At 40.1% G+C, this 13,657-nt stretch overlaps 1 protein-coding gene across 1 annotated transcript; it reads left to right on the top strand.

The window, feature by feature from the left end:
• The first annotated feature begins 816 nt into the window (after positions 1-816).
• Positions 817-2,262, top strand: LOC115968750 (2-hydroxyisoflavanone dehydratase-like). Its single transcript, XM_031088246.1, has 2 exons — positions 817-1,969; positions 2,090-2,262. The coding sequence occupies exons 1-2, from the start codon at positions 1,067-1,069 to the stop codon at positions 2,105-2,107; spliced, it is 921 nt and encodes a 306-aa protein (XP_030944106.1). The 5' UTR covers positions 817-1,066; the 3' UTR covers positions 2,108-2,262.
• Positions 2,263-13,657: the final 11,395 nt, after the last annotated feature.

Raw genomic sequence — 13,657 nt, 5'->3', positions numbered from 1 at the left:
GTCCGGTTTATATTATATATATAGAAAGAAAGAAAGCTATTTTATAGGTTAAGAGTGGGCATTTGCCTCATACAATAAAAAATTGGAAGAATAAATCAATTTTACTCCGAATTTAAATTCAAAAGCATCAACACCAGTCATGTTAAAAATATATAAATATATAAATTTGCAAAGTTGCTAAATTATTTATATTTCATTATTTATAAATTTTTTTCTCTAAACTTTTGCTCTCATCAAATTCTCCCCTAATCTCTTTGGGAAGATAATAATAAACAAAAAAAAATGAAAAATAATTATTTAATAAAATAGCATGCAGAATAAATAATTTGATATTTGTATTTTTGGAACAGTGGATGTATATATATATATAAGAAGTAAGGTTCATGTATAAAAATAGACACTAATTTTTGCAATGCTTTAATCCTCTTTTAATACTTTTAGGCCCATTATTTATATATTGTAGGATATTCTTTTAATATTTGCAGGCCCATTATTATTATTATTATTATTTTTGGTTAAAGGGATAATAATATATATTAAACTAAGAAGCCAAAATAGCTAGGTTTGCGGCGGTAAGCCTACAATAATTAGTCCCATTTACATCAGAGCAGATTAGAGCAGTAACAAAAGATGGAGGAACATCAAAAACACAGAATTCTACATCGAGATTACATCCATTCTTTGCTAGAGCATCGGCGCAATGATTAGCATCCTGAAACACATGCTTCACCGTGGCTTGAGGCAGCCTGTTTAGCAACCACCTGCAGTCCACCAAGTAAGCCCATTATTTATATATTCTTTAATGCTTTAATTTTTGCAATGCTCATTGTCATTGTTTACTCATTGTTGGCCAACGTTCGTACCTAATCCTGTAGCATATTCTACATCATGATGCCTCTACACCTGCCTTACATTTTAACCAACCTTTCCAACCTAGACCTCTTGTTCCATAAATATAATTCCCGACACTCCTCTTTATTTCAGAGCCTGATCATTATCATCCTTTAAGGAAATTCCGAACCCATTTGCCCATCTCTCTCACTGTCTCTCTTCGATCTTAATTGCAATGGCTTCAACCACCAATGAGCTAACCCATGATTTCCCACCATTCTTCAAAGTATTCAAAGATGGCCGCATAGAGAGGTACTCTTTTCCCATTTCCAATCATCATATCCCCACTGGGCTTGACCCAAATACTGGGAACCAATCCAAAGACGTGGTCATCTCGCCCGAAACCGGTTTATCAGCCCGAATCTTCATCCCCAAAATCAACGGCCCAGATCAAAAGTTACCACTACTCATCCACTACCATGGTGGTGGCTTCTGCTTTGGATCACCGTTCGATACAACTGCTCAAAAATATTTCACATCATTGATTTCCCAAGCCAATATGATTGTTGTTGCCGTTGATTATAGGCTAGCCCCAGAGCACCCACTACCGATTGCATATGATGATTCATGGGCCGCGTTGCAGTGGATTGCTACTCACTCTAATAACCAAGGACCCGAACCGTGGCTAAACGAGTACGCGGATTTCGGGCGGGTTTTCTTGGCGGGTGAGAGTGCTGGAGCTAATATATCCCACTACGTGGCAGTCCGAGCTGGCGCCAAGGGATTGGCTGGGTTGAAGATTGTTGGGGTGCTTATAGTGCACCCTTTCTTTGGGGGCAAAGATTGTGATGAGATGTACAAGTTTATGTGTCCTACAAGTTCCGGGTGTGATGATGACCCGAAATTGAACCCGGCAGTGGATCCGGATTTGTCTAGGTTGGGGTGTGCTAAGGTTCTTGTGTGCGTGGCAGAGAAGGATTGGTTGAAAGATAGAGGGGTGGCTTATTATGAGACTTTGGGTAAGAGTGGGTGGGGTGGTAGTGTGGAATTCTTTGAGACTAAAGGAGAAGACCATTGCTTTCATTTGATGAATGCTGATAGTGAAAACTCTAAGGTCTTGTTGAAGAAGTTAGTTGATTTTATTATAGTGGAATAGACTAGTGTGGAATTCTTTGAGACTAAAGGAGAAGACCATTGCTTTCATTTGATGAATGCTGATCGTGAAAACTCTAAGGTCTTGTTGAAGAAGTTAGTTGATTTTATTATAGTGGAATAGACTAGAGTGTTTATTCATTATTTGATCCCAAAAGGAAGTGTGTTTGAGTCATGAGTTATAATAAATCGGCCGTGGTAGTTGTACCCATGTTTTGATGTGATTATCACGTAATGAATAATATAATTGATGAATGCAAGTTTGCCAGTTTGGTAATATGCTTTGTGCACAATTTGGTTTTTGTTCTTAACACGAAATTGTTAGTACCATTGTCCAACAAAATAAGTATGTTCTTAGTGGCTTCACCACCACCACCCCCAAACAAAAATATATAAATTAAGTGTTAAGTATTAAGAGTTTTGTAGTTCAACTAGCATTTTTTAACATTTTTAGTAAAAATATTTAAGATTCAAATATTACTCTCTTATTGTAACTATTAAATTTATATCAACTATTTCTCTTGGTTCAAAAAAAATCATAAATTTAAAAAATAAAGTAAATTTAAAAAAATTACAATCAAATTCCAAAGGATTAGCATAATTTTTTTTTTAATTATTTAAATTTGATAGTTATAAGGGTAAAAGGGGATTTAAATCCCGAATATTTCTGTTGATAATATTAAGAAATATGAATTAAGACACAAGAATCATCATAAGAAATAGTATAAAAAAAAAAAATAGTTTTTTTTCTTAAAAAAATGTAAATAAAAAGGTGTTTCATTTCGCTCTTCTTGGCTAATTTGTCTATACTCTCTATACACCTATCGGACTCCCTCCCCGCAGTCGTGAAGAAATGTGGTCTTGTAGTGACGTGCACTTGGGTCCGAAACCCTGTACTAATCAAAACAAACTAAACCATGAGACCTTGAATCTGAAAACCTGGCTCCAAGATGAAGACTTTGTGGTCTTAGTCTTCGTATATAAGGGTCCGAATCTTCAACCATTGAATCAACAACCTTGAATTCCAAGACCCATGCTACACACCAGACAAACTTCCCAAGAGCACTTGGAATTATTCTTTCTCTGCTTTCTATGATCCTCAAACCTAGGAACTTTTATGAACTTGCTTTCCACGCACACCGACAGTCATAGATAGTAGGTACACTGTAGCAGCACATAAAATTATTCAAAGCATCATTTTCCAAACAACTGTATCTAGAAGACACAAAAAGAAGGGATGTTGATTTTTAGCGAACCATTGGCATAATCGCTTACCAGTTACACTTCACGGGCCTCGTTTTTTAGTAGATAGTTATCAGCATCTCCAAGTCTATGGCGCTTTTTCAAAACAATTTTTTTTAATTAATAAATTGAAGTACACTTTTTTGCCCTTAATATTTAGGATTATCTTCAGATTTGCCCAAAACTTCTAAAAGTTTCATTTTAGTAGTTTTAAGACTATAAATTATTTCATTAATTTTTTGGTCACAATTTTGACATGATAAACTATGATTGGTTAACAATTACTTACACAGAAACCCACAATTTTTTTTTATCAATCACACTCTACCATATCATAGTTGTGGTAAGAATTTGTGAAAATTTATGTATTCCTAGACTTTTTCCTTACATTTTGACACTTAATTTTTGGTTCAGTTTTCAAAGTATCCTACAGCCCAGTTATGTTAGCAACCCTCTGTTTAGACGTGTGCAGCCAACCCACCAACCCACTAAAACAAATTCAACCTAACCCAACCTGTTAGGTTAGGTCGGTTTTTAGGAGTTGATGGGTTGTGATGGGTTATGAATTTTTTTTTTAATAGCAGGTCGGGTTGGGTTCGGGTCATAACAATCACAAACCTGCTGGGTAAGGACCTGGTCCATCTATATATTGAAAATTTAAATTATATATTTAATATATATTATATAATTAATTTTTTTTCCAATTTTTCTCCTATTCGGCTCTTCCTATTACCTCGCAAACCTAATAATCTTATTTCTCTCTCTGCTGCCTTCCACTCCTACTCTTTTTTGTTTATAACTAAGTTGTGATACTAGTTTATGTATATTTTGTTTATCAACTTAGTTGTATATATTTTGTTAATAACTGAGTTGGAATAATAGTTCACATATATTTTGTTTATCAAATGAGGTGGAGAGTAGGACTGTCCATGGGTCGGTCCGAGTTGGGTTTGTGCCTAACCCGGAACCAACCCGACAAAATTGGGTGGCAAAAAATCTCACCCATTGCCGACCGCCGGAGTAGACGGGTCAAGCGGATCAGGGGTAGCGGACGGGTTGGTCGGCGTCTTAGATCTGAGAAAACGACGAGAAAATGGTGAGGAAGCTGTAAGAAAATAGTGAGAAAAACCTAGATTCAGCAAAAATCTCATCGAAATCTCTGAGATTTTGCTAGATCCAGCTGAAATCTCACTGGATTCAATGAGATTTTGCCAGATCCAGTCAAAATCTCACCGAATTTACGTGAAATATCGCCTGAATCTAGGTTTTTTCGCTGAGATTTGGGTTTTGTTTGCTAGAATTTGGAATTTTTTTCACCGGAATGTAGGTTTCTTGCCAGAAGTTGGGTTTTTCAGGTTTTGGGGGGAGAGAAACCGAAACCAACCCGCTGGAGTCAGTTTCTAGTGGAGAAGACTCGCCGCCAACCACCGGAGTAGTCGGGTCGAATTGGTTTTGGTTAGGTTCTTTGGGTGGGTTAGGTCTTCGGATGGGTTTGGATAGCCCTAGTGGCAAGTGAGATTTTTTTTTTTTTTCTGCTCAATTTAATAATAATAGTAATAAAGAAAATTGTCCAACCCATGGGTTCAACCCGATCCATGTGTGTTGGGTTGGGTTGTGTTGAACCCTTGTGATGGGTTAGGTTGAGTTTGATTTTTTTAATCCATTATGGTGGGTTTAGTACAAAAATCTCCTCAACCTGACTAATGCTCACCCCTATCCCTACTAAGTGCTTGATCTTGACACATCACCCATGAAAGTATAGTTTTCAAAGCTTGTGATTTTAAAGGCATCTTCCCATACAAATCTATGTATAATGTTGCTTTTTGTAGTTTTTATTAAACAACTCAGTTTATTTTCCTCCCTAAGCACACAACGTCGTTTTAGATGAGTCTCTCTCAAAATAAGTCACAGATGACATGGAAGTATGGGACTACTACCAGAAATGGACGACATGACATTTTTGAAAATGAAACCAAACACTAAAGGGCCAAAATGAAACTTTTGAAAAGTTAAGAGGCTAAAGTGAAATCAAATCTAAACATTATGGGCCAAAAGTGTACTTTAGTTAAAAGAAAATTTCCCTCTAGCTGGGACATGAAACTATAAAATCTCTCTTTAACGGCCCCTCTAGTTGGGTACTCTTTTTTGTCCAAGCAAAAAATAAATGATCTACCATGAACGAAGACTGAATATTTGAATGAGATAGACTAAGAATCGAAAGTATGTTGGAGAATATATTTTAAAAAGTAGGTAAAGAAAATAAAAATGCATCTTCCCTCCAAATTTTAGTGAAAAATTAGAGATGGAGATGCTCTAATATATTGAAAAATGATTGAACATAAATAGAGCTCAAGGTTGGTATGAACAAATTTTTATTTTATGTAACGGTTATATATGCAGCCCCCTTCATGTGTATTGGGTTTCACAAGTGTGGGTCACTACACGTAATCATTACACATCTTTTTCTCTCAACCAAAAAAAACGCATTTGTTAGTGTCGGTATAATGATTTTTTGATGAACAGTGTCGGTATGAGTAAGGGTTTGTTGTGATATATTAATAATATTAGGAAAAGAAAAGAGTAATATGAGGCTACATTGCAAGACTTTTTAAGGAGCAATAAAGTGTTTGTTTCTAGAAAGTGCTTTAGGAGCAAAGTCTATTCAAAGTCTTTCTACTGTTTGCCGCCCATTAATTGCCATTAATTTATCAATAGACATCACGACCGTCGCCTGACAGGATTACGAAAATCTTTTCAACAATCTTGCTCTACGAATGGCTTAATAGTGAGGAAGTAATGGATTGTAATTGTAAATGACTTTTTCTTTTTTTCTTTTTGACCCCAATATTGGAATTGATTTTGAAAATGTTTTTGAAAGAGTTTCAATTTATCGCGACCGTTCTTGATGATAATTCTTTATCATCATATCAATACATTAATTGGTTTTTGGTATAGGCGAGAATTGAACTTAAAATCTCTTATTTTAGAGACTTTACCAGTTAAGCTAATTTGAACCCATGACTTGAAATGTGATTTTCCTTTAATGAGACTTATTATTCATATAATAAAAGGGAGTATTACCTCACTAGACTTTCTAAGTACAGGATAATTACTCATTTAATAGTCCATATGTTCCATCTTTCATCTTTATTTCTGATTAATGTTAAATAGTGAAGTTGAATTAATTTGGTACATTTGTTCTAAATGGTAAATCTTCATGCACTATTCTTGTCAGACATTAGTTGCTAACAACATTATCATTTTTTTTATGATTATTTACTGATTATTATTAATGATTAACCAACTACAATCCCCCATTTTTATCAATATCAAATAGAGCAGTTGAATCAATTTTGGTACCTTTGTTCTTAATGTTAAATTTTCAGTTACTATTCTGGTTGAGCAATACTTGTTAAAAACATTATTATGTTACTATTTTTTCAATATTATACATTTCGTTATGTTCTGTCTAAAACAACCGAAAAATTCCATTTCGGTTAGTGATTTACTACAAGTTATCTTTTTATTCCATTTTGTCCTAGTTTCCAGTTCACTCTATCCATTTTAGTCCATTCCACTAAATTTTAACAAGTATGGTGATTTCAACTTATGGGTAAACAAATCATTATTTTGTTTACTAAACCTCCTTTTATTTTTTTGCACTATGTGATAATTTTATTATTACTTTAATTAATAATTTTTTTTTTCATTCACATTACTCACATATAACAATTTTTTTTTAATTAAGATTTTTTGTTCATTTAATTAAAATCTCATGTATGATATGTTATGTAATGAAAATATTACAAAGATTATGATATATACATTTTGAAATATATATGTATATATAAAAGTTTAGAGGTAATCTCAAAATGGTATTCTAGAATAAATAGATTCTAAAAATATTCCATTCAAAGCATCCATTTTCCAAGCATCTATATCAAGAAGACAAATGGAGCAAAGAAGGGATGTTGATTTTTAGCTAACTATTGACATCATAACTTACGAGTCTTACACTTTTTCAAAACTTCTTTTAAAAAAAATTAATAAATTAAAGTACACTTTTTTGCCCTTAATATTTAGGATTATCTTCATGTTTGCCCAAGACTTCTAAAAGTTTCAAGTAGTTCTAAGATCATAAATTATTCTACAATTTATTTGTCATAATCTGACATAATAGACAATAATTGATTAACCATCAATTACACATAAACTTACGATTTTTTCTCCACCCGCTTTTTGGTTTCATTTGCACACCTACTTTTGGTTCAGTTGTCAAAGTATCCTTCTGTATAGCAACCCCAATTAAGTGCTCGATGGGTCTTGACTCTTGACATATTTCCCATGAAAGTACACATAAATTAATTACAGTTTTCAAAACTTGTGATTTCAAAGGCATCTTCCCGTGAGACCTTGCATCTGAAAACCTGGCTCCAAGATGAAGACTTTGTGGTCTTAGTCTTACCTTCTGATGAAGCCGAAAATAGTATCACCAGTGAGTCACACGTTCCTCGTACGATCAAACGGCACCTGCACAACGAAAAGGAAGAACCTAGCAGAGAGTACCGGTGTGGTACCGGCCAAACACCCTCCGAAGGTCAAGTTAGAACTATTCTCACTGCTCTAGAGTGCTAGAGAGGGTAAATTATGCGTACCTTGTTTTGTGAGGGTGCTTGGGTTTTTATAGTAGTAGATGGTTGACCTCTCTTCCTTGGAGTAGAAATCTTTTCCTTATAGGAGTCTTCTTGGGCGTATTTTACGGGATTCTTTCCATATAGGAGTCTTTAGGTTCCTTGAAACGCGGAGAGCAAGTTATTTTACTTATATACGTAAACGGGCAGGTCAATCAACTTGTAGACCCACGCCGTCAGTTTAGGATAACCCCGTCTGCCCAAGTTTTACTCCCGTCTGCCTAATTACTCCTGTCAGTCTAATTTTACTTCCGTCAGCTTCAGGATGCTCGGTTACATGTGTGCTCTTCCTTTACTCCCCCGTCAGTCTTGAAGACATGCTGATGGTACAGTTCCCTCTCGTCAGCTTTGTCAAGCTTGCCCGTCACCCTTATCTAACTAGTTTTATCCTCATCACTTGCCCCCTACTCCATACCTCCGTCAGACTTTGTACTGACGGGTTGTGGAGTTTGTTTTACTGGGATATCGTTCGCGTGGATTTTGTGCATTTAATGCCTTGGACAGGTGGCTTGCTCCTATTGGCTTTGCATTCGACGAGACGTCGCTTCGTCTTTCGCGCCATTTTTTTTATATATAAACAGCACCTCCCCTCATTTTTCACTATTTCATTCTTGCTGATCTTGTGGAGAGAAAGACCGTCGCCCCCCTTTCGTCAGCTTTACTTCCGTCGGTTTATTTGGCGCTGTCTTTTAGAGTCGTCCAGAAAGCCTTCATACCGGTAAGTTTTCATTTTTTCTTTCCTTCCTTCTTCTTTTCCCTTTGTTATTTTGCCTCATTAGTATGGTCGTCAGCCTAGGTACTTAGCTTAAGCCCGTCACTTGTAGGTAGTCAGATGTCGAGTAACGCGTCTTGTGAGGAGTCGTCAGTCCGCGAAGGAGCGGGCTACGACGAAACCTTTGGCTCTGGAGATGAGTCAAACTTCTCCCTTCCGTCAGAGAGAGGGTCGTCAGCCCAATCTCCTGACGACGATGAGAGTTTTGCTGAGGGAGATGAGGATGAGGGAAGAGGGGATGGAAATGGCGAGGATGGAGTGGATGTTGACGGAGAGGACAGTGACGGGGATGAGAGATCCAGTGAAGGGACCTCAGAGGGTCCCGGAGATAATCGTCCCTTCATTCTTCCTGAGGATTGGGCCGTCAACAAATTTTCGCCTGGGATGAGCGACAAAGTTTTTAGGGAGTTACGGGTTCGTTATCAAATTCCAGACCACATTCCCCTCCGTCTCCCTACAGAGAATGAGAGGTGTTACTCCGGGAGGACAGCTGACGTTGGCATGTATGACGCCATGTTTGCTGCCGGTCTGAGATTACCGTTGACGGCTCTACACCGTCAGCTTGCTGACTTCCTTGGAATATCCGTCACCCAGATCGCCCCAAACGCCTGGAGGACTTTTATAGGATCTGAAATCCTTTGGGGCAGTCTTAGCGGAGGACACCGTCAGCTCACTTTAGAAGAATTCTTTCATTGTTATAGGCCTCACCACATCGCCTCGTCTAAGGGGACGTATCATTTTAATGCCAGGGAGAAAGGCCTAAGGCTAGTGTCAGATATGCCAGACTCAAACAGGAACTGGAAGAGTCGGTACTTTTTTGTTGAGGGGACGGATTGGGTTTGCCGTCAGGAGGAGTGGGCGACGATGCCCCGTGGTTACTTTGACAATACCTGGGCCTTCGTCAGGGATTCAGGTTAATCCCGTCAGCTATGAGGCTCGTGTGTTTTCTGAGGCGATGCTAACAATACTTTTTATTTCTTTCAGCTTATACCCGTCCTCACATAACTGACGAGCAGGAGGAGTTTATCCAACGGATTCTGGAAATTCCTTTGGAAGAACGTAAGTGTAGGGATTTGATCACCCTCGACACCCTTCACTTATACTGTGGGGGTCCAGATCCGTCAGCGGAAGCTCGAAAGTTGGAAGAATTTGCACGCCGTCGTGAGTAGGCTTTAATTTATCCCGTCAGTTTTTTATTCCTCCGTTACCTACCTTAATGGTGTTCTTTGTGTTGTAGAAATGGACTCTGCGAAGCAAAGGATAAGGGCCGCCGCAGCCCGTCAGAAGGAGGAGAGAAAGAATAAGGAGGCAGCAGGGGAGGCCTCGTCAACTCCAAAGGTCGTCGCTAAGTCGACGAAGAGGACGCCTGACGGTGATGACAGCCGTCCCTTAAAGAAAGCTGCCGTCACTCCAAGGGACGAACCACTGAAGGAGAAGTCCCTTCCCAAGCCTAGTCATGGTGCGGGCAAGGGGGTGATGACTTCTGCCGGTCCCGTCAGCGAGGGCCCCTGCCGTCTCCTGACCCACAAGGATTATGCCGTCGGGGAGGTTGGGTCCCTGATTAAACCGACGGATATTGAACCTTGTGACCAGGTGGGGACGGAGGAACTAGGGGCGTCAGCCCTTTTTGACCTTACCAGGGTATGTTTACTAAAATTTTGTTTGGGGAAGCTTTGCTTTGCTTTGGTATACTTTTCAACTGACGGATGTGTTTTCTTAGGCCTTGGTTCGTGTCAAGGCCCTTCAAGATCGTTGTGTGGCGAAGGAGGGGGTCGTCACTCGAGTCCGCAGTCACAATAAAAGCCTGTTGAACCAGCAAGCTCAGTACAAGGATGCCGTCCGTACCCTCAACATGGAGCTGCAAGAAGTTAAGGAGAAGCTGACGGAGAGCAGTAGTCGGAGTGATAAACTCCAGGAAGAGGTGACGGCTCTGGGCGAAAAGCTGCAGACGGCAGAGGCTGACGCGATCAGAGATTTCAAAGCGTCGCAGGCTTTCTTTGACTCGTGTGGCGAATATTATGGCACCGGGTTTGAAGACTGCCTTCAGCAAGTCGCGTCGGCCTACCCGGAGTTGGATTTATCCGGGATCACCATGGGTGATGGAGACGACAGCCTCCGTCAGCCTACTCCGAGGCGCGACGACAGCGTGGTCCTGGCCCAGCCTGCTGCTAATCCTGCTGCTTCTGATTCTCCTGCTGTGATTGTGGATGCTGACGGCAAGAATGCTGATGTTCCTGCCCCTTAGCTCTTATTTTGTATTTTGGCTATGTATAAAACAGTTGTAGTTGTAATTTTCAAACAATCTTTAAGTGTTCTCTTTGTTTCCCTTGGGCTTTTGTTTGTGTATAGTTGTGTTTAATTTCCGTAACTTTTATATCCCTTTGTTGATGGTGGCCTTAGACAAAATTTTGGTAATTATTCTCGTCTACTTGGATTACGTCAGCTATTTTGCACTGTTGGAAGCCCCCGTTGGCATGAATGTCATGCCTAGGCCTTAAGCTCCGTCGGCTTGATGACCGTTGGTCTACAGCCCTTGCTACTGTTTTAAGGTCGTCAATCTCTTAAATCCGTCATTTTGATGACTCATTATTGTATGTCTTGGTTTGAGGGCTACGTCCATACGATGATTGCTTCATCTAATGGTCGTCAGCCTTTTTAGCTTCTAGCTTCGATGTTTTTAACATCATTTTAGCTCGTCAGTTTCTTAGGACTTGATGTTTTTAACATCCCCCCTTTTTTTTTAGGACCTTGTCCCTATGATGATTGTTTCATCTTTTAGACCGTCGGCTTTTTAGAGATTTTTTGGACCGTCGGCCTTACCTTTGATGTTTTTGACACCTTTTTGGCTCGTCAGCTTTTTAAGCCTTGATGTATTTTAACATCTTTCATGGCCCGTCAGCCTTAGCCTTGATGTCTTTGACATCTTTCTTGGTCCGTCAGCCTTTTAAGCCTTGATGTATTTGACATCTTTCATGGCCCGTCGGCCTTTAAGATTTCCCGGACCTTCGGCCTTAGCCTTGATGTCTTTGACATCTTTCTTGGTCCATCAGCCTTTTAAGCCTTGATGTATTTGACATCTTTCATAGCCCGTCGGCTTTTAAGATTTCCCGGACCGTCGGCCTTAGCCTTGATGTCTTTGACATCTTTTTGGCCCGTCAGCCTTTTAAGCCTTGATGTATTTGACATCTTTCATGGCCCGTCGGCTTTTAAGATTTCCCGGACCGTCAGCCTTAGCCTTGATGTCTTTGACATTTTTTTTGGTCCATATGTTATGGATTTAGTGGTTTTGGTTGCGGACTTACTAGATCGTAGAAAAAATACACTAGTAATTTCTGAAAAAACTCCTCTTATTACCATGCATTCAAAAAGTAATTAAAAGTAAATCCTGCCCCTTGGGCTAAAAAGAAGAATTATTGCAAAAAATTAAAGTAAATGATAGTTCTGAGGAGTGAGACTAAAGTCTTGCCGGAATGTAAAATAAAATAAGAAAAAGTTTAAATGCCGTCTGTCGCTCCTACTGGTAGTATTTTCGTAAGTGCTCGGTGTTCCATGGGTGCGGCAGTTTCCTTCCTTCCAACGTCTCTAGATGGTACGTGCCTTTCCTTTGCCATGACGTGACTCTGTAGGGTCCTTCCCAATTGGGGCCGAGTTTCCCTTGGGTAGGGTCCCTAGCGGCTCCCATGACCTTTCTAAGAACAAGGTCTCCAACCTGGAAGTCCCTGTGTCGAACCCGGGAGTTGTAATGTTTAGCCATACGGTCCTGGTACCGAGCGAGCCTTTGTTTTGCTATTGCCCTGATTTCATCTATCAGGTCCAACTGTAGTCGCATAGCTTCGTCATTTTTGTTCCCGTCGTGGTTGTGCACCCTGTAGCTTGCGAGCCCAACTTCTGCTGGAATGACTGCTTCGCCTCCGTACGTCAGCCGAAATGGTGTTTCTCCTGTGGGTGTTCTTGCTGTCGTCCTGTAAGCCCATAACACGCTTGGCAATTCATCGGGCCATATACCCTTTGCCCCCTCGAGCCGAGTCTTGATAATCTTGAGCAAGGATCGGTTCGTAACTTCGACTTGGCCATTAGCTTGAGGGTGGGCGGGGGAGGAATAGTGGTTCTTTATTCCTAGTTGCGAGCAGAAATCTCGAAAGGAGTCGTTGTCGAATTGCCGTCCGTTGTCCGAGACGAAGACTCTAGGAATGCCAAACCTGCATATGATGCATCTCCAAACAAAGCTTCGTACGTTTTTCTCCGTAATTGTGGCCAAAGCTTCGGCTTCTACCCATTTTGTGAAATAGTCGATGCCTACCACCAGGAACTTTAGCTGTCGTGCTACTGTAGGGAAGGGTCCCATAATATCTAAGCCCTACTATGCGAACGGCCACGGGGCCGTCATTGGGGTCAGCTCTTCGGTTGGTTGCCTAATAATGTTGCTGAACCTTTGGCACTTGTCACAGGCCCTGACATAGGCTTCGGCGTCCTTCTGCATGGTGGGCCAAAAGTACCCTGCTCGCACCAGCTTTTGTACCAACGATCTGGACCCTGAGTGGTTTCCGCAGATTCCTTCATGTACCTCTCTCATGACGTAGTCTGCCTCTTCCGTACCCAAGCATCTTAAATATGGTCGGGAGAAACCTCTTTTGTAAAGGACGTCTTTTATTAGGACGAACCTCGCCGCCTGGACCTTAAGTCTCCTTGCTGCTTCCTTCTCGTCTAGTAAGACCCCGTTTTTCAAGTATGAAACTAACGGCGTCGCCCAGCTTCTGTCGGAGCATATTTCCTGCATGTTGCTGAGGTTTATTAGTGGAGAAAGCTGTATAAAGGAGAGTACATTACCAGGGATGACCATTTGTTCTGCTGAGGCGGCTTTCGCGAGGCGGTCGGCTCGCTCGTTTTCTTCTCTAGGAATTTGGACGACTTTAGCTTCTAGGTCATCCACTCTCGCCTTTACTTCACCAAGGTACTTCTTCATCTTTTC

The sequence above is a fragment of the Quercus lobata genome, chromosome 11, assembly GCF_001633185.2.
Source record: "Quercus lobata isolate SW786 chromosome 11, ValleyOak3.0 Primary Assembly, whole genome shotgun sequence".
NCBI classification, from domain to species: domain Eukaryota; kingdom Viridiplantae; phylum Streptophyta; class Magnoliopsida; order Fagales; family Fagaceae; genus Quercus; species Quercus lobata.
The sequence above is the reverse complement of the archived record's forward strand: the minus strand, read 5'-3'. Positions and strand labels throughout refer to the sequence as shown.